General features: G+C 34.5%; 1 protein-coding gene across 2 annotated transcripts in view; it reads right to left on the bottom strand.

Moving 5' to 3' along the window:
• LOC136031947 (protein unc-93 homolog A-like) overlaps positions 1 to 25,833 on the bottom strand; it is a 46,387-nt gene extending 20,554 nt beyond the window's left edge. For both annotated transcript variants that reach the window (XM_065711952.1, XM_065711953.1), the window contains exons 1-5: positions 25,724 to 25,833; positions 23,698 to 24,045; positions 6,959 to 7,222; positions 3,738 to 3,864; positions 1,065 to 1,299 (exon numbers count right to left, since the gene is read on the bottom strand). In XM_065711952.1, the coding sequence (XP_065568024.1) occupies positions 1,065 to 1,299; positions 3,738 to 3,864; positions 6,959 to 7,222; positions 23,698 to 24,045; positions 25,724 to 25,726 (977 nt within the window). In that variant the 5' untranslated portion in view covers positions 25,727 to 25,833. The remainder of the gene's footprint in view (positions 1 to 1,064; positions 1,300 to 3,737; positions 3,865 to 6,958; positions 7,223 to 23,697; positions 24,046 to 25,723) is intronic.
• Positions 25,834 to 26,790: the final 957 nt, after the last annotated feature.

Below are 26,790 nucleotides of genomic sequence, written 5' to 3'. Positions count from 1 at the left end.
ATCCTTGTATGGTATACCAGATAAATATATTAAAGCGATTAGTGTTACTTATGAAAATAACATTGCTGCGGTTAAGGTAGAAAAGAGGCTTAGTTGCTGGTTTCGTATCAAATAAGGAGTTAAGGAGGATTTTGTTCTATCCCTATTTATATTGATCATTTTGAACAGAAAAGAGAACAGAAAAGGTAATGACAAAATATGAAATCAATTGGAGAGATAAAATCCCTAGATTTAGATTATGCTGATGGTTTAAAGGTCCTTAATGAAGACGTTAGCAAAATAAATGAATTTTTGTAAGTTTTAACTAAGACTAGGAATAAGTAAAGGTGAAGAACTTATGTTGGTTAACGAGAAGATTGATCAACTGAAATACTTCACTTACATAGGTAGTATTACTAGTAAAGATGGTGGGTGCAGTGAAGATGGGAAAAGAAGAATGACCAAGGTCAGAAAAGAAAGACAGAAGATAAGTCAGGAAACCCTGATTAGAGTATTGAGCGCTATAATGATTACAGAGGCCAAGTATAATTTTGAAGTGTGGACTCTCTGAAAGAAAAAGGAGGATTTGGTATATGTTTTCTTGAGAAATTACTGACGGATTGTGTTTTGATTGTTTGGCTATGGATTATTTTTAACAGTAAGATTCGCGAAAAATATGACTTCCCTTATTCTAGGGCTATAAATAGTTGGGACATGATCAACTGCTGAAGGATAACAGATTACCAAACATCGTCCTTCTCAGACAACTATCTAGGGCGAAATGAAAAGCAGGTCAATCCCAATTCGGGTGGAAGGATGTCGTAAAGAAATTTGAGGAATATCGAAATGTCTTGGGAGATTATACATAGGGAGGATTTGAAAGGATTGAGATGGAGGAGGAGCGTGCGCCGCTGTGCTGGCCTCAGGTGGTTTGATGTTGTAGTGAGTTATTAATAGTAGTAGTAGTTGCCAATTTCTGTTTATCTTAGTATTTCAAAAGGTTGGGTGGTATGCCCCCTGGTTCCTCCTAAAATAGCCTTCCTATTCCTTTTTCACATGAGAAATAAATTATATAATATACTTGCTTTGTCAGAGGATCTACTCCAATTCCTACCAGGAATGATCCAAAGAGGGAGCAGCCCAAAAATATTCCAGACAAAAGCCAGCGTTTTTCGTCAGCTATTGCATCACTCTCCAATTCCAGCCAATTTTTTTCATCGCCTGTTGGTATATCCGTGTATGGACAAAAATTTGTCCCACAGTACTGTTGCACTTGTGTTTGATTCAGTGTTGACTCTGCTTTCTGATCGGTAGACAGAACTGTAATTAATAGCTCACTGGAATAAACTAATTTAATAACAAGATGAAAGCTATTATACTTTTTTGGAAGCTAATGGTGTTTAATTGTTCGAACCTCAAAAAGCAATTTTTTTTTTTTTTTTTTTTTTTTTTTTTTTTTTTTTTTTTTTTTTTTTTAGTGGGAACAGATTTGCTGCCGAAATTGTATTGAGACTTTGTGAAAAGTATAATCTTTAGCATTCATAAGATAAGAGCAATACGGGAAGCTTATGGATGCCAATTGTTTCTCTAAGTGTTTTAAAAATTTTGTTTTAACCAAGATGTCAGAAAAGAACCGTGAAACGTGCTAAATAAGAGCTACCACACACCGTTCAAAGCATTTAGCCACTTGTTTGGCTCATCATGTAGCCACACTGGTAAACTGGTAATTTCGGAGGGGCTTGTTTGATTGGTAATTAAAAGTTCTAGTTGCCTTCTTAAGATTCAGAGTGACCAGAGGGTGGATAACACATTCCCCTCCGAACCTCGGATTTTCCCGTAATGCATTTGACAGAACTTCTGAGATGGCCATTGCTGTCGTATAAACTTCAAAAGGCCTTTGATTGGAAATTAAGAGGGCTAGTACCCTTTTTATTAGTAAAAAGTGACTGAAGGACAACAACCCCCCACCCACGCCGAGCAATCGCCAAAATGCATATTATAAGAATTTTTAGATATCCATTTTGTTCAGTGTAGTTGAAAGGTACAGCAATTTTAAACTTAGTCGATTCCCATACCTCCTTAAGACCAGAATATAATTTGCACTTTACTGAAAAAAATGGCTGTGGATTGTCAGTTTAGTATACATATACTGATACATATTCCTTATAGTTTTAATAATTTTTTATTCAATTAAAGCTAAAAGATTTTTTCATTTAAATTATAAAATAAATTACCTATTCAAACTCAAAAGGAACAAAAATTCACATGAGTATGGCTGACAAATCACATGCCTTCTCAAGACCAGAACATAATTTGCACTTTAGTGAAAAGAAAGTATATTTAAAATGTTTTCGCTTTGATTTTTCTTGTTCAAAATGTTTTTACTAGGTGCATCAAGGGGAAAGTCCTCCCCCTTGCACTCTTACAGCGCCAGTGTTTGTTGCCCTTTTTAAGAGTAACAAGAGATTTGAAGGCAAGCAGCCCTTCTCTCAAACCCATTCATTTTTCAAAGCCATCCAGTCAAAATTTTTTAGACAGCCATTTTGCTCAGTTTAGTAGAACAGTCCAGCAACTATATCTTTAGGGACATCAACCCCCATAATTATGCAATTGCTCCATTATGCTTTAAAACTAAATGTTGCTCTAAAAATAAATCAAAAGGTGCTGCGTTAAATGGTTGCAAATATGCCACCTCAGCAATATATATACAATAGATCGAAAACGACTGGGGGTATTAAGTAGAAACGTTTGTGGATACTACTATTACTGCTTCTGTTCTTAAAATTTAAATTTTTAAAAAATAATGTAAGTGTATCCAGGTTATCAATGGGCATAGATAGAATCTCTTGGGATTAAGTTTTATTTTTCAGGTCAACTTCAGAAGCTAAAAATTAAAATTAAATAATACTTTTTCTGTCAGGATTAAAACTTGTTTAAGAAGTTCCTCCAACATTCAAATAGCAACCCATGCTATGGATCCTTATAGAAGAAAACTGAAAAGATATACAATACTTTTTTTCATAAAAAGACTAAGTCAATAAAAAAAGAACAGAAATTAATTTTTAAAATCTTTTTCAAGATTTAAAGAAAAGATTTTCAAAGAAAAGTAAAGAGCTCCATTAAGCCAAAAATTAGCAAAAATAAAGTCAAATAATCTTTCAAGCGTAAAAGTATCACAAATCACTATCAATAAATAAATGAAACTCAAAACGAACAGAAATTACAATAAATAGCCAAGTCAAACTCAGAACGACTAAAAATTAGCCCGAGCAGGACTGATAATCCCTACGCGTTCTCAAGACCCAACACAATTTACGCTTTACCGAAAAAAACAAACAAACAATTTACCGTGGATTGTCGGTTGAATTGTACTGACATTTCTTCGTTAAGGTTTTGATATTCTTTATACATACACACACACACACACACATATATATATATATATATATATATATATATATATATATATATATATATATATATATATATATATATATATATATATACACATATATATATATATATACATACATATTTATATATATATACATATACATATATATATATATATATATATATATATATATATATATATATATATATATATATATATATATATATATATATATATATATATATATATATATATATATATATATATATATATATATGTATCTAATATATATATATATATATATATATATTTATATATATATTTATATATAGTCCATTATCTTTTTTAACAAGAATTCACTTACCAAAAGAGGATATTAGATTTCCCCAGATGCTAGCGGTCTGAAATATCATAAAAAATATTCCAAAGAAACGACTTATGGTTGGCTCTGAGCTTTTCTCACCATTGAGTAGTGCATACTGATTTCCCATCTACAATTAAAAAATCTTTCATTTAATATCTTTAGGGCTAAAATCAATTTTATGAGATCCAAACAGGGCTCTCGCCTTTGATGGTACTGAAAAAAAAGCATCATTTGGTTATAGTGTTATTTCAATGGAATCTTATCTGTTTGTGACTTTTAAATCACTGAATCAGAAGTGATCTTGGACTGTGTTGAACTGTGTTTGTTTCGACTTTGCTCAGAAGCGGGTACAGGAATGTCTCAGGTCCCTTCTGAACTATCGGTTCTTCCGATTTCTTTAATGGTTCCCTAAAATATTTTCTATGATACACTAACTTTGATTTTACTATTTTATTGACTTTACCCGTTTTTTCAAAAAAACTCCATCCTTTACGGTTCACCCGGCTGACTCATCCACATGCTTATTTATTAAACGTTTAATAAACGAGAGTTGGGCTTGGGGAATCTTTCAAAGCAAGAATCAAAACAAAATTAGAAAAGTAAATGCATTTGTACACATTTACGTACTCCAAATTTGGACAGAAAATTGTCAATTACCTAATCACAAACAAATGTGAGCCAGCTCTAAAATTTAAAACCTAAAGAAAAGAAAATATTCTAAAGGATTATCTCACTAAAGATATGAGAGATTGTTTATCAGTCGGTTTCTACTTTAGAATGTACATTTTTCTTTTAATGCGTAGATTGTCAATTGTAGCTTGAAAGAACGAAATTATAATAGTAATAATCGCACGAAGATGATCTTCTTTATATGGTAATTAGGGATGTATAAACTCCATCAAATTAAAACTATTTGTTAAACATTACGGGTCTGAGAAAATTTGCACGGTATGAAAAGGGGCTGAAACACCTGAGAAGAGGCTACAATTTCGATGGAATTTTCACTATCACATTTAGCATGTCCAAAACTTTTGTTTCAGAGTTTGATGCTCCTGTATTAGGAGGAAGCACAAAATGTTACATCTTTCTGAGAAATGTAGTAATGGACGAGTGCTTGTTTTTTTGTTTTTTTTTTCCCAAGGGTGGTTATATCGAAGTAGTGGCCATGGAATATTATAAGAGTGCTCATTCGGGCGAAAATTAGAAGTGCTAATGCCCTTTTCTAGTGGCAAAGGAAATCATACCCCAGGAAGGTGTTAATTTCTGCTATGTTGAGCAACCAAACAGAAATTCTGCCCCAAATAGGGCAGGAATAGTTATTCAACTTCGAACTGCATATCCTCCCAGTATCAAGTTCATAGTGAATGAAATTTTATTTTGTGAAATGAGTATCGATAATGCCTCTTAAATTTTTGAACTTAATTTTAGTGCCACGTGTGGCAGCTTTCGGGATAAGCTAGTCCAATCAATGTGAAGAGAGGGTTTGACCTCTAGTATTGCCTCTTTTTGAATAATGTATTCTATTCTCAGCACTTGATATGGATAAAACCCTTCAGTTGCTCTAAAAATATTACAGCAAAAAATTATATTTACTCAATACTGTTAGATGGCTGAACCGACTCTTCAGGTCAAGTAAAGATCACACTGAAAATTGTAAGGCATTGTAGGGTAGCTTTTACGTAAATATATTTGTGCTGATAAGATATCCACTCAGTAATATCTTTTAACATTTACTATTTTAAAATGGCCCAATGGCTTTTTTGTTATAAATATGATATTATACACTTTCCTTCGAAAAGGCAAAGAGGGGGGGGGGTCCCCAAGGGTAGCAGTATTACAATTAATCCTGCTCTAAAAATGCAGTTATCAGGACAATAAACGTCCTTTTGGCATTTCTATGTTTCTAAGCCCCCTCCCCCCTCAACAATCATAAGGACTTATTTTTTCAGCGGTGAATCTGATTTCTAAGTATTGTTATACAATTTTGTGAAACTTAGTCTTAGGGCCAGGGGTGGTTAGTAGTTCCAGCATATACAGGATAAGCTCTGATGGTTTCAATTCATAATGTCGCTCTTTACTTTCATTGAAAAATCTTTGGGCCTTTGGAAATATGGCCAAGGAGCCTCTGGGGGAGTTGTGCAGTGTTTTATTGTATGTGTGTTTAATCATGGATAAATCTTACCTTATCTATTTTCATCTTAAAATGAATAACAGATGACACCTCATCATCTGTTATTTTTTTCCCCTAAGATTGTTCGTGAACAGTTTCCAAAAACATCCCACGTGTCTTCCTTTTCTTCAATGCAAGATTGTAGGTCACTGAATAATTACACCGTACTAGTTTCAATTGAGGTGTATGAATACTTAGTGTGAATAAAACAATACTTAATTGTGAGTGGGCTGAAGTACTTGGCTGCTGAAATTTATTCTGAACACCCTGAAAAAGGATGAGGAACCTTCACATCAACTATGGTAATGAATACTCAGTAATGAGCGACCCTAATCCAAAAGAAGAAAAACTCTGTGAAGTAAATCTACGAATATAATAGCAGCATCGAAAGAATCTACATCTCATGAGAAGGAGTTATTACTTGTCTTGTGAGTGGGCTGAAGTACTTGGCTGCTGAAATTTATTCTGAACACCCTGAAAAAGGATGAGGAACCTTCGCATCAACTATGGTAATGAATACTCAGTAATGAGCGACCCTAATCCAAAAGAAGAAAAACTCTGTGAAGTAAATCTACGAATATAATAGCAGCATCGAAAGAATCTACATCTCATGAGAAGGAGTTATTACTTGTCTTGTGAGTGGGCTGAAGTACTTGGCTGCTGAAATTTATTCTGAACACCCTGAAAAAGGATGAGGAACCTTCGCATCAACTATGGTAATGAATACTCAGTAATGAGCGACTCTAATCCAAAAGAAGAAAAACTCTGTGAAGTAAATCTACGAATATAATAGCAGCATCGAAAGAATCTACATCTCATGAGAAGGAGTTATTACTTGTCTTGTAAGAAAAAAAAAACATCTTACATTGACTACAATAGTTGGTTCCTAGATTGCAGCTTAGCCCTTGGTAAAGCGTATGGGAAGGATTTGACTGAGTTCCTTATAGAATTTGGTAAAAGTAAATTTTATTTTTATAGTTTTCAACTTAGCACGGACGTCTTTACTTTTTCTACTTTTCCAAGGAAGCTAACACATTTAGATAGTATTTACCTGCGTAAGGTAAGTACACTTTGCAGACCACATGGGTGCAGCTCCAAATCCAACTATTACAGCTGCTGGAACCAAAGTACCATATACTGGATAGAATTGTGCACCAATATAGACAGAGTATGTAAGCATGCACAGACAGATGGTCCATTTGCATTTGATTGTTCTTATGAGCCAAGTGGGAACGAACATACAGGATGCAACCAAAGCTCCATACAACACAGCAAGAGAAGCCGTTCCAAGGCCTTCGTCAGGATTTATTGAGCTCTGAAAATAGAGGAGTGGTTATCCCTTTAGCTAGCAGGAAGAGTTTATGCACGAGCCTTGGGCTCAATGTTTTTTTTTGTTTTTTTCTTACCAAACAACTAATCGTTCAAGCAGACGTCGCTGAAACGTTCGAGTGGATTTGTTTAATTGGAAATGGAAAATTCTAGATCCCTTATTAAGAGCAAAACCAGATTGGAGGACAACCAGCCCAACTTTCTCTTTTAATTGCCTCTAGCACTAATAAATTTTGAGATGGCTATTTTGATAAAAATAGACGCAAGGTGCCATGGTGAAGACAAGACCCCCATGCCATGAGCAGAAGCAAGGGGGGAGACAAGGGAGGCTACGGCCATGTAAAAATTTTTGACTATAGAGGAACCATGAGGAGACCAAAGGAAAGAGGGCTGAGTATGGAAAATCCAGGGAATAATAGCAGCAAATTAGAAAAAAATCTGTGCGTTGGCCGTGGTTGGCTGCCTAAAATAAATTTTGAACCTTCTACAAACATTATGGATATGGTTTGGTTGGAGCAAAAAAATCAAAATTCTTCATAGTTTGGAATGGTAAGTAAATAACAATGTTTATCAATGACATGAGCATCAGAACCAAGCGATTGATAACAAAAAATCGAAGAATTAGCTTTTTATAGTGATTCCCAAAATCACCATCAAAAGCTAATGTGTTTTTTCAATTTGAAATTAAATATCCCAAAATATTAGTAAGTAAAAAAAAGTTTGCATTGACAGAGGCAATGCTATAGCTTTGCACGTAGTAAAGGCCATACGGCTCCAGTGCTTTTTTTTCAGAGGTAATTCATACGGAGGGGGTCGTCGTATATAAGGTTTTTTAGGAAGAGGTGGTCGCATAAACTCTGGAGGGGACTCAAATGGTTAGAAATTGAAAGTTATATTTCCCCTTTGAAGAGTCAAAAGTGATCAGATGGCGACTAGCCCTCCTCCTACTTTTCCCCAAATGCGCGCAATCGAATTTTTTATATAGCTATTTTGTTCAAAACTGACCAACAGTAAAGTATAACAGAAACTCCTGGAAAACACAGCCCCCCCCCCCCCCTGCATCTTAGCGCAAGTTTTGTAAAATATGCCCTGGGGGCAAATAAGGTTTTCATGGAAGGGATGGTCATATAAACTTTGGAATGGGTTAATTCGAATGTAAATCAGAATTGCTAGTACCAAATATAAAATTCAAAATGATACGAGGGCAACTAGCCCCCCCCCCCCTCCCAAGGGCCTTTTCCCCCAAATGTATCGAATCAAAATTTTAGATAGCAAGTTTTGTTCAAAATAGTTTAAAGATCAAATGACAAAACTTTGGGATCAACAAGACCCCCAGAGCCCGAAGCCAAGTGTTGTAAGCTATGCCCCGAGGCATATAAGGTTTTATATAAGAGTGGTCTTATATATTTCGGAGATGGCTCAATTTATTGGGAACTTAAGGTTCTATTTACCCTTTAAAGTGTCATCAAAAGTGATCGGAGGGCTTCTGCCCCCCTCCTCCCAGGCCTTTTTCCCCAAATGCAAACGTATAAATTTTGAGATAATCATTTTATTCGAAATAGTCCAAAATTCAAATTACTATAAATTAGGGGTTGATAAATCCTCCATCGAAAGAGATCAAAAAGTAACAAGCCCCCTTCTTCTGCTTTTTCCCCCAAATACATCTTATCAAAATCTTGAAATAGCCATTTTGTTTAAAATAGCCCAAAATTCAAATTTATATAACTTAGGGGTAGAGAAATTGGCCCTAGTCCCTGGGGCAACGTTTGTAAGTTATGTAAGTTGCCCATTATTAGAATATAAGGTTTTTATGGAAGGGGTGATCGTAGTAACCTTAGAGGGGGGTAATTCGACCGAAGATTGAAATTTCTAGCTCTTTTCTAAGAGTCAAAAGTGATCTATGGGCAACTAGTCCACGGCCCACTTTCCCAAAGGGCATCCGATCAAAATTTTGAGATTGTCATTTTGTTTAAAATAGTTCAAAGGCCAGGTAACTATCCCTCCGGGGCTAACCCCCCCTCCTCCACAGCCACGGGGGAAATGGCTCTAAGTTATGGAACTTAATTATTGTTAATTTATACTTTGTTTACTGTGATACTTAGATTTACTGATTTACATGGTAACCACGATTTACGGTTTATTGGCTGTAAGTCATACAAGCTGCTTACTGTTACTTTGATACTTTTTTTATTTTGATACATTATTTACTTTGACGTTTTGTTTACTTTGATACTTTGGTACTTTGATATTGTCACTTTGATGCTAGCTTTGATAATTTGATGAAAGTTTGACGTTGAAAAATATATTTTACTTTGAAATAATGAATTCTTTAAAAACTTGAAACTTTTTGCAATCAAAAATGATTAAAAGTTAATTTAAAATTACTTTCTAAACAAGAAGTTTTTCAAAGAAAACTAATGGCCATATTAACCTTAAGATTAGCAGATACAAATGCCTGTTAAAATTCAAACTCACAACGACCAAAAATTACTATTAAAGAATAAATGAAACCCAAAACCGACAAAAATTAAATAAACAATCATAGTTAAAAAAATACGAACAAAATTTTTTTTATATAGTACTATTAATTATTTTGGACGGAGATCATCCGTCCAACATTTTATTTCACTGTAATTCTATTTACATTTTCAATGCTGAAATAACTGGAAAAGAAAATGTTTGTAAGATAATCCGTTTTCAGTGAAGCACCAATGACGATGTAGGCTTTAGATGTTCACAGTTAGGGAAAGGGGAAGTATCAGAACTCTTGTTTTTGGTGAAGCTGTATTTGTCTTGAACAGTCTTGGAAAGAAGAAATAAAATTAAACTAATATATATATATATATATATATATATATATATATATATATATATATATATATATATATATATATATATATATATATATATATATATATCATGAAAAGAGGAATCACCAATGCAACAGCATAAACACAAAAAAAAGAAAAAAAAAAGAGAGAGACAGAAGGAGAAAAGGAAGACTGTTTTCCTAAATTAGTGATTAATATAGACCAGCACTTGAATGAGGATATATATATATATATATATATATATATATATATATATATATATATATATATATATATGATATATATATATATATATATATATATATATATATATATATATATATATATATATATATATATATATATTATTTTAGAGTTATAATTTATATTTTTATTTTCAATGTTGTAATAAGTACAAAAGATAATATTTGTAATGTAATTCATTTTCAGTAAAGCGCCAATGACGCAGTAGGTTTTAGACTTATTAGAGTGAGAGTAGGAGGCAAAACCCAACCTCTTGTTTGTAGAGATGTTTGTTCGTTTCAAACTTGATTTCCATAGATAGATAGATATTTATTGCAACGCCACTTAAAGTCACTTGGGACCATGGCAAAAAACAACAAATAATACATAATAATACCACACGAGGCTAACTAACATAAAAGGGTATATAATAATAACTATGAAAATTTAAGTTTCACTTGTTTTAAGATTTATTTACTAATTTATATTAGTGACAGTTGTATGTTTGTTTGCTATGACTGTTTATTTAATTTCTGTTCGTTTTGGGTTTCATTTATTCTTTAATAGTAATTTCTGGTTGTTTTGAGTTTGAATTTTAAAATTTGTTTGTATCCGCTGATCTTAAGTTTAATATGACCTTTACTTTTTTTAAAAAAAATTCTTTTTCAGAAAGTTCCTTTTAAATTAATTTTTGTTATAGAAAAAGCAAGAAAACAGCTTAAAAAAGGGAAGTCCCAATAAAAATAAAATGCCATTATTTATTAAACGATTATAATAAGAAAAGTTTAATTTCTATTTTCCCCCTATATATATATATATATATATATATATATATATATATATATATATATATATATATATATATATATATATATATATATATATATATATATATATATATATATATATATTTATATATTTACCAGGACTGATGGTGTTGACCTAGATGTTCACTTTGAAAAAGCTTTAATTTTCTGTTGTTATGAAGCTGAAAGCCCAACTAACAAATATGTCAGTGTTGGAATTCAAAATGAATTAAAAATATCAACATAATACAGTAGTGTTCAACACTTACATTATTTCTCAATAACGCCCAGTACTAGAAATTCTTATTTGATTTTCTCAACCTTAATTTCAATGTTTTACGTTGAACAAAACTACCTTGAAAAATATTTAATTTTTGCAATTACCGAACATAATGACGTTAAATTTATCGGAGTTTGATCGCCAAATCCAAAAATATCATCAAAGTTCAATGGTGTCTGTCCAACGGTTTAGTACGTCCAATGGTGTCTGTCCAATGGTGCGTGTTATGGTGTCTGGTACGTTATACGTGTTATGGTACGTCCAATGGTGTCTGTTCAACGGTTAATCAATAAGGCTAAATTCTATGAGTTTCTATTTTATTTTCCATAAGCACACTATTTGTACTTATTGTTACTTTTTCATTTTTATATGCTTTTACTTTACTTGACATACTTTTTTCATAACCTTTCAAAAAATGTTTGCCTCTCCTCTAAGCCTTGCTATCCACCCAAAACCAGACAGAGAGCGTTAAAATATTGACCCTATTTTCTGCGTTATGAAAAGTATCGTTTTCAAAAAAATATGTCGTTTCATTATATTTAATGAAATATACAAAACCAATTTTTCTACTGAAAGCAAGGGGTAACTTTAAATCTTAAAACAAAATGAAATTATATTTTATATGAGGGGGATTGCCGCCTCCTAAACTCTGCACCAGAGCTTAGATACCAAAACACAGTTATGAAAACTCCTATCTTGCCCATAAGAAGCTTTTGGTACAGAGCTCTGAACTTATCGCCTCCTTTAAGCCCAAGCTCTGACGCGTAGATGATACTACAAAACCAACTGCGGGAACGCAATTTGTTTGTTGCACACACAGCTTAGATAACAATATTGGTACTAAGCTGTGCTGCCAGTTTCCTGTCTCCAGCCCCTAACATCGCTACTGCGCACTGTGTCCCAAAAACAAATAGAGTCTTCATAACTGTATTGGTATCTAAGCTGTGCTCCACATTTATTAAGCTGAAGCTTTTTAGTGCTTTATGAAGCCTTCTTTTTCGAATTGAATGACCCTTGCGTTTAAGTACAGTTTTGAAGAGTTTTGACAAAAAGCGAAACTTTAGAGTAAAGACCAAGTAACTAAGGAGAAAGCAATCCCACTCAGACAAAGAATAGTTTCTGTTTATTTTAAATTTCGAAGCTGCTCCTTACTTCCAGTTGAAAAAAAGCAGTTTTTCTGATAAATTCAATTTTTGATATTTTTCTAAATCATGCGTAGTCCTAACTACAACTTAATGTGTGGCACCGGCACTTTAAACCCCCGGTTTGTTGCTGTTAAAATTTATATATTAATAATTACAAATTGATTAGTACCATCCTACTTTTCCAGTTTTTCTGCTTGAGAATTAAAAAGATCGAATTCAATTAAAATTTTGAAAATGCTGTCAAAATTTGGACTCAAGAGTATTTTTTGTTGACATTACTGTTTATAAGTGTATTACAGGAGCTTATTAAGATTTTTACCATAGAATTTTCTGTGAACAACGAGGAGCAATATTGTTCATATAGAGGGAATTACTTCTGGCTTTTAATCTTCTATGTGGCTGAAGGCATCACAACCTCAATAACAGGGCTCTCTGATTCATGAATACTTTATCAAGGTTTAAATACATTGAACAATTTTACACAAAATAGAACAAGAGAAATACTAACAATCAAAATTGTTGAAAGCAAATTTTCTTTTAGTATTTGCCACTCTCACCACCAAAGACATATACTGGTAAAACTCATTCGATCGTAAATTTACTTTTCTGTTTTATGACCATAAGGATTGTGACACGAAAACTCTTTTTTGTGTCATTTTATGGCACCAAAATACAATTTTACCCCAAAGAGGACCAATCTGCCATCAGTTAAAAATTCTGAGAAGCTAATTGACTTAAAAGTATAAAGATATATATATATATATATATATATATATATATATATATATATATATATATATATATATATATATATATATATATATATATATATATATATATATATATATATATATATATATATATATATTTTATGCTTCTGAGCTATAGAGGAAGTAATGCCACTTGGCGGTAGCACTGATTTTAACTGAGTTAATTCACTTCATTTTTTTCACGAAATTTCGTTTGGCGATGAGTAGTGACAGCGTAAGACTCCCTACGGGAGCCCTATCCCTTCGAATCCCAGTCCAAGGTCCAAGAATCAAGGGGAAGGTCTTATTAAACTTCTTATAGAGGCAGGTGCATGTCATGTCATAGGGAATGTTTTATAAGAAACGCAGGAGTCTGTTTCTTAAGAAAATCAACGGGATGTGGGGGTAAAACCTTACCAGCCATTCCAAATCAGGATTTTCTTGGGTTTTGCATAATAGTTCCATTTTTGAAAAAAACTGTGAGGGTCAGGGCTTGTTTACCACCAGGATTACTAAGATTGTTATGATTAAAAACTTCAGGATTTCTTTACTTCAGGATTTCTAAGATTGTTCTTTAAAAAACCTTAGGGGGCTTCTTTACTTCAGGATGTCTAGGGGCTTCTTTACTTCAGGATGTCTAAGATTGTTATGATGAAAAACCTTCAGTACTTCTTTACTTCAGGATTTCCATGACTGTTCTTTCAAAAATATTCAGGGGCCTCTATCAAATCCTGTTTTCTTTTATCGTTATGGTTAAAAACCTATAGGTTTGAGGGAAAAATATTGAAGACGTCTTCCCACCAAACCCTGTTTTTTTTTATCGATATGATCAAAAATCTATGAGGGCTAGATAATTACTTTAGGGCCCACCAAACTAGGATTTCTTTGAATATCCTTTAAAGAAACTTTCAGCCCCCCGCCAAATCATGATTTCTTTTGAAATACGTTCATGGGCTTCCTCCTAAATAAAGGCATAGTAGTTACATCATCCCAATATTTTCATGCTTACCAGTCATGTCGTGCTAGTAAATTTCCAACCATTTTCAATATGGAGAACCGTTATAGAGACTATAGATCTTATGGAACAAAGGACTCCCATTATTTCTCAGAAAAAGAAGCCTCGTCTGCTACTATTCTAACGGGGAACTTAATAATTCCATTGTCCCTAGGGAGTACAAAACGGCTATTCTACCAGATATTTCAATGGTCTTGCATGAGATTCTGCAAGTATCACACAATTCTAAAAAGATAGTTCTCAAAGATATCAACTGCTGAGTCTCTAATTCTATATATTCGACCAAAAAAGGTTATGTACCTAGATTTGAGCCACTATAGTTTTCTACATTGGATAAAAATCTAAAAATCAATCCCTCCTGCTATTGCATGATTCTCACAATGATAGAATAACCTATATTTTCAGTAAATCCATTAAAACCGCTTTCAAGCAAGTTGGTAAAAAAATTTATAATTTGTATTAAGCCCTTCATGATGTAAAGCCCTATTTCCTACCAAACAGCTGCTATTATATAGGAGCGAAGCATCCAGTCGTCTGCTAAATTAATGTATTCAGGCAGATCTTAAATAATCACTTTTGGACACGTACCATACATAGCGTTAAATAATTAATGAAAATAGCCTCGCTTAGATATACAAGCTGTTCTCACCTGGAAAATATCAGCCTACACGCTTACATAAATATATTTCATCAATGAAAGAGAGTGAATGATATCCATTAAACTAAAAATAGCAAACAAGCGTCCCTTTCTGATAATAATAATTAGCCCCCCCCCCTTTAGTTGTAACTCTGACGCTTAGTAATTGTATAGCGTATTTTACAATATAAATTTCTCATAAAATTCTAGTTTAGCTTCTTTTAAATCTTGAAAAGTGGGTTAGGAAAATAAGACGGAAGTCTACATACATGCTTTGAGAGGATATTTCAAGGCACGTACCAGAACCTATTTTATCCCCCATTAAATAACTAAGTACCAAAATTCTCAGACTGCCTGACACTCATTGTAGATGGGCCCAATTTGACTTTAGACGCTTGTTTGCCTTTCATTCCACGCAAATTAAGGGTCCTGTGTCAATTCTAAATTATTGATCCAACCTGCCCGACCATAGATAGGCGTGCCTTGTTTACCTCTCATTCCAGGTAATATAACTGTCCTATGTCAATTTCGTATTATTGGTTAACCTGTCTGAGACTCCAAATGAGCGTGCCTTTCTAAAAGCTAGCAAACAAAGAAACTATCTGTCTAGGCAGATTGAACCAAAAGATCTTGATAATGACAAATGTTAAAAGCTTTTCTTTGAAAAACTAATTGCATGACAATTTAAGGTAGAGAGCAGATATAGATTTGACAATGATAAAGAAAAGTGGGTGTGTTAAAATATTTAAAAGACATTGTTTAAAGCTTTTGTAACTATATTATAGCAAGAATAAAAGCGAAAAATTTAATTGAGAAATTAGAAATACTTCGGTAGATTAAATTCTTTGTGTTTTCTTCAAAAAATTTTCTTTTATCTTCGCAAGCCGTCAAAATTACGGATTTCTAGCATCGATATAGAAGGGATGTGTTGTAATAGGGGTGAGTTACGTTTTTTTCTAAGGGAGATGTAGTTCTTAACTTTATGGAAAACTAAAATTTGTTTTATTTTTTTAATAATAGTAATAGGACCAATATCCTCCGCCCGAAAAAAAGGCAAGGGCATGCGATGCGACAACAACCGATATGCAGAGTCTGGAGACGGTCCCTATACATGGCAGTAACACTTTGTTCTGGTTCCCACATATCACTGTGAAGGGCAGGCGGGTTTTTATAGAATACCCTCTCGACCTCACTAGGCAACAGATCCTTCAGTCTGTGACAAAAGATCATTTAGATAGTCCTATTTTAAAGGGATAGTGTAACTCTAGGGCAATTGCCCATAAATATTGTAATGTAAATAGTAGAAGCACTTCTTTCTATCGGTTTACATGCAAAACTCCAACTAATATCTGAAATTCATTTTGCCAGCGTTGGAGCGTTTGCAAAAGGTACAGTTGAAGATGGCGCATGGGTAGATGTGTTTTTATTATAACATCATACCCAAGTCAACTAAGAAACTGCTGCTCCTAGACTTCAATTTGTAACTAATTTAAAATGTTAATTAGTCCATGAATAAAATCGTTTTTTTACACTCCTATAGTTTCTTCCCCAAATCCTTAAGCCAGTTGGTTCAAGTACAGAAAAGTAATGATTTTAATAGCTTCCCCTTCTCAAATAGCACTTCTCAGATGATGAAATTCATGAATATGATTTAGTCACGATCGTCAACGCAATACTGCCGATTAGAAATCTCATAAAAAATTTGGGCAAGGGGGAGTGTAAAATGGAGAGGAGCATTGTAAAATGTACGTGGCAAGTGATGAATTGACATTATTGGGTATTGTCTATAAAATCACGGATAAATTTACAAGGAATTCGGGGTAGATTTGGGTTATTATTTTTCAACTACTCGTCTGGTGATGGATTTAAGTCTTAAAATCAGTGATTAGGTAATGTGTCTGATCACCGACACCAATCAGCACCTATTTGTAGAGAGATCCATGTGAAAGGGGTATGTTTTCCATGGAGATGGTATCCTAAAAATGATCTGAATGGACAATGCACCGTTGAAAAGTCTAATGTGGTTTTCTAGGATATGAATTTTACTTTTCGGCATAGTCTCTCACGTCTGTGCCATGTGGGAATTACCAATGACTGGATAATCCTTCGGCTTCAAATTTCCTTGACGTTACCACTATTGAGGAGAAGGAGCCACAAGGATGGTTTTTCAAAATTGATGGTGAAATACCAATCGAATTGTATGACTTGATAGAGGATTTTGTTTTCTTGTGCATAAATAGACCGGTGCCTAGGCATTAGTTGTTCCTTGAATTCATGTTTGGTAGAGGATAGGGTTATGCACTGAACACCTTTAAATCAAAATCTTATTGCTGATCTTCACCCGAAACAAATATTCATACACATCACGTTCTTTTGCGGTGGATGTTGGCCAACAGTTTCAATGCCACAAGGATTCATAGAGCCCTCCAGTTCGATCAGAAATCATATACGAAGACGCGAATTGACACCTTTGTCAGTAAACAATCTAAGGAAAAGACGAGGGTCGAAAAACAACCTTTTATACTCGGCCGCTGTTAAGGTTTGTGATTTACTCAGAAGTAGTGAAGTGCCAGGCACCAAAAAAAATGTTTTTTTCAAAATTTGAGACGGAGAGCGACTTGATATTCCATGGTGTGCATGCAGGCCTGAAGATATACTGTGTGCAAACGCACAAGGAGAATATAAAAAACATCTTTAACGGGGTGCCATCACACTATGTAAAGGAAAATTTGACATGAGTATTTATAGGAACTCTGTAGAAAATAATTTAGTTCCACTTCCAAGAGCGAAGGTCCTGGTGATTCATTCTTTGAAATTTGAAACCTTTACAGTTCGAGTCGATAATAATGTCGTAGCGACATTCTAAGGGAGTGGTTCCCGACCTTTTTCGGTCCGCGTACCCCTAGTCAAGGCCCAAAAAGTTTGCGTACCCCTTTCTTGAGAATCGTTGTTTTACTTTTTTCTTAACTAAAATCAGATTTTCAAAAACACAAGATTTATTGTCCAATATGACGGTGCTTAAATGTACGTACAAAATAAATGAGAAACTTGAGGCTGCTTTTTTGCTAAAATATTATCAAATCTTGGCTCGATGTCACTAACGGCAATTATAAGGTCATTTTGTACACTCAGTCTGTTTCTGTGTTTGGTTTTGATCAATGACATTGCCGAAAATGACACTTCACAAAGGTAAGTGGATCCGAATGGTAACAAAGCAGACATGGCGATTTCACTTAGTTCCTTGTATTCTCCTTTCACCTCCAGCCAAAACTTGGAAACAGTTACATTTTGGAATTTCAGTTCTAAGGCGCGATCACTGGAAAGTTCGATCAGATTCTCTGTAAGCTTGTCACTAAGACCGGAGCTTGAGGTCACGTCTTCAACAAATGGATTTTGGATCCAATCCTGCGTTCTATCTTGGTTCATAATCGATGGGAAATATGACACAAGTTCATCTCGCAACTTTGTCAGATGCTCCCGAATACAATCACAGATTGTGTTGAGGTTATCAATTTCACTATCGTCCGCAAACTTGTCAAGGGTCGGGAAGACACTAACGCTGTTTCTTTGAACCTTTTTAAGCCAGAACTCCAATTTCTTGATGAAAGCACACATCTTCGAATTCAGGGAGAGTTCGTCCGTCCGGAAACCTTGCATTGACAGATTCAAATCATTCAGTTTGTCGAAAATATCCGCAAGATAGGCCAGCCTGCAGACCCAGTCCTGGTTTTCAAAAAGTGAACTGAATGCAGATTTTTGCTCCAGAAGAAACATATGAACTTCTTGTCGAAGCTCGAAAAGTCTGTTTAAAATCTTCCCACGAGACAACCAGCGAACTTCTGTGGGCAGAAGTAAATGTTGATGTTCTGAACCCATCTCTTGGCACAGCAACTTGAACATTCTTGAGTTCAGTGGTCGGGCTTTGATGAAGTTGATCACTTTTACAGCCTCGTTGAGGGTCTCGTGCAGATGTGCGCTCATCCTTTTCGATGCAAGAGCTTGCCTGTGAATGATGCAGTGCAACCACTTCACCTTTGGATTTTTCTTCCTTATCCAGGCCATGAGCCCATTATTCTTCCCTGTTAGGGCGGCAGCTCCATCACTGCAAACTGATAGACACCAGTCCCACAAGATGCCCCCTTCTGCGAAGAATTTGTCAATTACCTTGAATAGTTCTTCTCCTGTTGTTCTTGACTGTAGGTTTTGACAAAACAGAATATTTTCTCTTATGTCAAAACAATCTTGATATCGAACAAAGACGATCATCTGGGCTTCACCTGACACATCCGTACTTTCGTCAAGCTGTAACGCAAACATCTTCGTCAACTTTATTTGCTCAATAACCTGCATGACAATATCGCTTGCAATGTCTTCTATCCATCTTGAAATGGTATTGTTCGACACAGGTATAGACTGAAGGGCAGTAGCAGTTTTCGTGTCAAACATTATTTCACTGACTTTCACTAGTGCTGGTAATATCAGACATTCGGCGATGGTGTGCGGTTTTTTCTGTTTCGCAACTAAATATGAAACAGCATACGAAGCCCGGAGAGCCTTTGAAGAAACTGATGCCACTTTTGCAATTTCCAAACAGTTACTAGCGAATGCTTCTTGTTTACGCTTGAAAAACTCTATGGGCTTACCGATATGAGAAGGGTGCACAGTACTGAGATGCCGGTTCATATGCGCAGGTTTCATGGAACTGTTGGCCAAGACTTGACCACAAAGAACGCACTGTGCATTCACTGGATCAGACTTTGTCGCACTAAATCCGAGCCCTAGGTATTCTGAAAAATATCGACGCACTTTGACCGATGATTCGTCATATTTCTTCTTCTTAGGTGCAGGTTCAGAGTTTTGGGTACCATCATTCGGCTTCTTGTTATTCCTGATCAGGAATCTATCCATCTTTGTTTGCAACCACAATTCACGAACTTCGTATTTTAACAGATGACAAGATACTGAACCCGCTGAGTTTAAATCGAGACCTTACGGCTATGGAGAAAAATTAGCGGGTTACTGAAAGCGAAAGTTTTGAAAATGAGTCTGAAATTACGTACAATGGGTTATGTTATCTGATTTTGAGGGAAATGTTGGAACTGAGTCAGAAACAAGTTTTAAAGATGTAGACAAAATTAATTTTGGGACCTTCGCGTCCCCCTGCGAGGGTTTCGCGTACCCCCTGGGGTACGCGTACCACCGGTTGGGAACCAATGTTCTAAGGTAAAGTCTAAGTGGGCATGGACGGTGTGAGAGTACTACCACACGGTCACTACTTTACTTCAGATCGAAAAGTATGTGTAGTTTACAGACGGCACCAGGGTCAGGAAAAAGCTTAATAGTCGGTGAGTGTGGGGTCTAATCAATCTTCATCTTAGCAATGCACGCTTCTATATTGTTTTCTAATGTATTTATTTTTTATATTTATTTATTTTTTGGAGCAAAGCGAAATCGATGTTTCAAAAAAGTGTTTAATACTATACTTTGAATTTACTCCACCACGTTTGGCACCTACCGTCTTTCGTTTTGCCAACCACTGACGGATCTTGCCCTCTGGGTGGGACCCATTTCTAAGTGTATAACTTATGTCCTAGTATTTTTTTACGTCAATGTGTTTTTAATATCCATATAGATAAGATTTCAAACATTTAGTGCATTTATTTATTTTAAAGTAACCATGTATTCTATTTTTTCAGTATCTATTCAACCAATTGAGGTTAGGTTCCGCTAATTTTATTTTGACATTGGAGGATTATGTATCATATTTAAAACAGTAGTCAGATCATTTCCTCACGGACCATCAATGTCTGGTAAAACAACACTTTTAACGAAAATAATACAAGATCATAATAAAATACTTTGGAAAATTCGAAAATATCTATTATTGTTATAGTGTGTAGCACGAGTCCTATGATAGAATAAAGAGCATTGCAGAGGACATGAAGTCATACCAGCACATGGGGTGTTTAATATAGTTGAACCAAACTCGTGGTTGATTATTGAGGATTAAACTGAATCTATTAAAGAATGGTCTCAAGAGATGTTACCTTTATTTACGGTCTAGTCTTATAACGAGAAAATTTCCGTGGCTGTTGTTCTCTATAGTCTCTTTCATGAGAGTAAATGTATGAGAACACTTGTATTGATTGAATTTACTATACCATCTATAGGGTGGTTCACGATTATAGTTCTTTTATAACTTAAAACAAGCAAATATATGCCATTGAACTGAAATCTTTACTCCCGGCCTACAATCAAGCTATTAATAAACCTTATGGTTACATTCTATTGGATCTTGATCAAAATACGCCCGAAAAGTTACATGAATTCACAAATATTTTTGAAAATAAAATTGCCGTATCTCTATCAGTGAATACTAAGAAAGGTCATTAGTCGTCATCAAGGCATTGAAGAAGCTACATGAAAATAGACATTTATTTTCCGTCCAAGATTATTCCAAACCAAGGCTTAGGAAAGCTATACTCAGACACGGCATTGACAATAGATTCACTAATCTCCTATATAAGCTTTGTTTAAATTTAACCGAAGGCAATGTTCAAATGCCAGAAGGTAGAAGGGAACAGACAAAGCAACATCGTTCATTTATACGTACCCTAGCTCGTAAAAAGAAAAGAAAAGATTTTAAAAGAAACGGCTTGTTCGAGCAGGTGGTAGTTTCTTCCCATTGTTACTGTCGATAATCGCATGACTTGTAAACTCTATTCTCTTGAAATGGCCAAACCTTACAAATTGAAGCCTATTGAACTCGCTCTTTCAGAAAAGCCCAATTTGAAGATAACCTTGATTAATTTATTAACAATGAATTAATTACCGACAATGACTTTGTTGATCCACATGTAAAAAAGGTTGTAATGAGATAACAATACAATACTCTTTCATAGTCAGAGTCCAATATAGTCTGCATTGGCTGAACGTTTGATAAATACAATTCAACTTTTAATTTCAAGATATAGAACATTGAAAACCACTGCTGCTTTTATTCAAGATTAAGATGAAATTATGGTGATTTATAACCAAGTTCCTCATCGATCGCTGTCAAATAATAGTCCTCTTGAAGTTCATCACAGTAACAATACACTTGATATTTTTCATAAAGAATATTCCAATGAAAAGGTTGTAAAGAAAATATTTGATGTTCGTGATACAGTTTGAATCAATCAAATGTGTTTGTCGAATCGAATATGATTTTGTTTGTCAAATATACTCATTTTTAGTCCTGGCACTCTCACTGTCGATTATAGACTAGCAGTAGGTCTCGTTCGTAACAAACTTACTCATTTTTTATATATTGATTCATATCGTTGTCTTCAATATATTTCGCTAATACATTTAATCTGTCTTGTAATTTTTACATATGTATTATATTCACTTTTGCTGCAAAGCATGACTATTTTTCCGACTTAATAATTTTGATGATATAACATATCGCGCAAACATCTCGTTCCATTCTAGAGTTAGCCGGCAACCCCTTTTAATTTCTTAATCTCTTGGCTTCATTTTGCCATTGTTGGTGCCTTCAATATCCAATAGAGTAAAAGCAACCATTACGATTAATAATGTCATTGATGTTAACACACTGAACTCTTTTCCAATACTGAAGCAAAGTCGCGCAAGATTGTGTCACCCTCAACTCCAATTACGTAACAGACACCTGCATCTCTTGGAAAACATTCTTTATGACGTAACATGCATCTGCGTCTTGAAGAAGTTTAAAAAGTGTCGGAAATGGGATTCAGATGGATAGAGCTGCCGTAGGAAGCCTTATGCTTTCACTACTGTGGTGCATAATTATGTATCAGCTATCATGAAAGGCGGTTGTGACTCACTATGTAGGTGGTGGTGTAGGGATAGATGCCTAAAAGAGCGCATTTCAATGTACAAACTGTGAACCATCAATGAGCATTCAGACCAGCATAAAAAGAGGTAGGAGGCGTAGGAATTAATTAAAATCTTTCTCTATGTAGCATAAAATATTCCATTCTCATGCCTATCGGGAAAGACGAGGAAAAGCATCCTGAGCCCAAAATATAAATCATCAGATTTCCGAAAAAAACAAATACACCATTCCCTTCCATATTCAACGTTCTTCCCAAGAATAATAACCAATACTTTTGCAATTGCTTCCCATCCACTCCCCCCTGTTTCCAGGATATGTCCCTCCTATGCTGTTGCAGATTTTATTGACGTGTATTATTTTTATAGTTCAAATTGTTTTGTTTTGAACATTTTTGTAAGTAATTTTGATAATGAACACAACCTTATTCGCTCAATTAACTTGGCAAAACATTTGTAAACAGAATAGGAAGTTTACAGTTAGTTTCATTATACATTAATAAATAATAGCTTCAGGATATCCCCCTGTTGTATGCGTGCCTATGTGAAATCATTCTGAGATTAATTTAATGTTGAACAGAGCCATGATGTTTTGAAAGGAGAACCAATTGGTTCTATCAACTAGTGTTTTTATCATCTTGTTAAAATCATCGCAAAATCGGTAGAGTTGCAGCCCTTATTGTCGTAAGTTTACTAACCTTGGTAACTGGGGGGGGGGAGTATCCACTAACCTCACAATTCCCGCCACTAGTCTTGAGTCCAGAGCCACTGAGCTCGGTTTGCCTCGTTAGTAGATGTTTTTTCTCGGTTTGCCTGGGTCTAACTAAGTTTGAAAAAATTGGAAGGGAATGAGCTTACATTGCAGTTAAAAATTCATTCAGGAAAAAGTATATTCTACATTAGTTACATATCAAAGTCTTACCTGCAAACTTGCCATTGATTGATAAGCAGTGAAGTTAAACATGAAAGCAATACTCAAGGTCAAAATATTTTTAACAATTGTAAGTTTCTTCCTTTTCAAATCCTTGGATGTTATCCCTAATGTCGCAATTGACGCTACCTCATTGTTCAATGCCAATTGATCTTTAAGACACGGATCTAAATCTTTAATTTTTGTAGAAAATTTGCCTTCGTCTGTAGTATTTATCGTTTCATTTTTCTCTTCATCAGCGACAAAGCTTGGGTTGTTGTAAGTATCATTGTAATCCCTTAGATAACTTTCAATGCTGCTCTTTTTGTGAATTTCAACTGTGTCGTACGTTGAGTCATCCTGAAAGTACACAGATTAAATTCATTCATAACTTCAAACAAATTCGATGGTTTACAATATTCTCGTTTTATTTCAGCACCCATCCGACCTGTTGAACCAAATTCACGAAAACGGAAGCGAAATGTACTACAAAATCTGTTAGGGGGGGGGGACAATTATGTCTTTTTTATTTTTCTCAAGGAAAATACCAAGAGGGATACTTTTCAACGAAAATACCAAAATAAATAGTTTTTAATATGTAGGGAGGGGCAACTCCCCTTGACTCCCTCCCAATTAGTTCCACTGCATCTGACTGTTTGCACATTCTGAAGTTTTCTCTGGAGAGGGGGAACGGTACTTAAGTTTGTCAAACCACAAACAGCTGTGGATAACCCTAGAAAAAAGGAAGTCCCGGGGAAGGCCTAGATCCTTTGTTCCTCCTTTGCGAGTAGTGTTACATGAGTTTCCAGTTTTTGGACCCAAATTCATTCAATGCTTAAATATTACAGTCTAGTAATCCTCAGAATTTGCACGTTATTTGTAACTCCTTTTTAATGGCAAATCATTATCTGACTTAAATAAGAGTTTGAATTGCGTTCTTTAAATGTGGTGTAGCTGTCTTAATATGAAAAAAAAATAAAAAAATTTGTACCGTAAATAATAGAGCAGCATCTAATTTTTACCTGAAACTATTTGTTGAGGATGAATCTCGGAATTCAAAACCCTTGCCTATCCTAAAACTAAAACTTTTATACAAATCCCTATATTTAGGAGCATGAAGTGATAGTCAAACAAAAGCTGTAGTTCCAAATACAATTAGCTCACGTATTGATTGATCCGGATAAAAAATTTGTTTCCCGGTAAAAACAAATTATTGTCAAAATGATTTTCAAAGAAACAAACTTATATGATATCAGCTTCTTTATGTTGAAGCCAATTAAAGAGATATTAAGCTGCCCAATTTAGGCATCATTATTTGCATTGTATCCTCCCAAGTAACCTAGGCTAGAGTTTCCTATTAACACCACGGGAATGTGAAGATGGCCTTCTTGTAATATATTAAGATATGAAAATAGTAATGAAATAATGATCTAGAATTTCGAGACGAAGATACCTAAGTGAAACAATCTTATTAAGGAATTAAATGAAAATTTTTTAACTGAAAGTAAGGAGCAACATTGAAACTCAAAACAAGCAGAAATTATTCAATATACGAAGGGTGTCCCCTTTCTCAATACCTTGCTCTTTACGCTAAAGCTGTTAGCAGTTTTAAAAATTCTTTTGATTCTAATTTATAGACCCCTGTTTTTCAGTAGCCGTTCTTAAAAATGGGACAAACAGTCAAATTTTAGTGTAAAGAGCAAGGTATTGAAGAGGGGCATCCCTTTATGATTATATGGAATTCTTTCTGTTTGTTTTGAGTTTTAATGTTGCTTCTTACTTCCAGTTAAAAAACACTTGCTTTTTATTTAATTCATGATATTTTTCTAATTCTACCGGTAAATATGACTCACGACCCATGAAATGTGACCCCCCTCCCTCAGGGGACACACGGTGGAAATACCATCCAACATAGAGGGCACCCCCGTCAAGTTTCCGTAATAATTCGTAATAATTAAAGCCTCGTGTATTAAAGCCTTAGACAACCTCAGGGTCTCCTATCAGGTCACCCAGTGGGAATATAAATGTACAATCTTACCATTGCAGGCCCTTTAATATTTGTCCTCTTAAACTGAAATAAAAAATTTCTGTATCAGTGTATGTTTTCTAATTTTGCTTCTCTTCAGAGTCTTAACGATAAGAACTGTTATTTAAGTTTATTATACCAATTTAGTTGCTTTGATCTATTAACACGCAAAAGCCAATGTTGATAACGTTTATTTTAATAGTGTCCAAAGTTCAAAACTTACTAAAGATTCTAAGTGCAGTAGGTTATTGCAGGGAGCCAATTAACGAAAATATTGAGTAAAGGCAAGGATTGTTCTTCAGTTATGTTTTAATAAAGGTACAGAAAAAGTATTTCAAAATCGGGGGGGGGGATTTTTCCTCTTTTTGTTAAAAATTGAAAAAAAGATTTTTCAAAATCTAGGATGGGGATGAACGTCTTGCTGCTCCTGTTCGGCACAAAAAAGCTATTGTAAATGAGAACTTTAACAATATGAATTTTGTAACATAGAAAGAAAACACATTGTTTAGTTGAGTTGACCCATGGTTAAAAATTGAAATTTAATTTTATTTTTGAAACTTTATTGTGATTCATTTTTTATTTCTTTTCAAAGATTTCATTTTAAGGTGTGTTGAAGGACCTACAAAAGAAAAAAATCAAAGCCAACAGTCCTAAGGTTTCCTTTCAAACTTATCTTGAATCATACAAAAGGTGAAAAAACGGGGGTGAACAGAAAATAATATTGAAAATAAAAAAAAAAAAAAATAATGAAGAATCGCTAAGACATTCAGATTTTTCCTTAAACTTCAAGAAAAATCTGAAGCACCCTCCCCTTGACCCACGTAAGCCTGCATTCCTTGATCATTTTATGATGGGAAAATTAAAAAAAAAACACTAAATTACTAATGACAAAGTTTTCATTTGCAAATTAAGTAATTAAATAGCACATCCCCCTTTTTTTTTTATTATAGACAGAGCCTTACGTAATTAGACACCAAAGGATACAGCAAAAATAAGAAATTTTATGGCACTTGGTATTAACCAAGTGACATATAGCAATCGCCAATTCTGTCGGTCTGTCTGTCTGTCGGTTCCGGTTT

The sequence above is a fragment of the Artemia franciscana genome, chromosome 10 (assembly GCF_032884065.1).
Source record: "Artemia franciscana chromosome 10, ASM3288406v1, whole genome shotgun sequence".
NCBI classification, from domain to species: domain Eukaryota; kingdom Metazoa; phylum Arthropoda; class Branchiopoda; order Anostraca; family Artemiidae; genus Artemia; species Artemia franciscana.
This window is presented reverse-complemented; position numbering and strand designations above follow the sequence as displayed.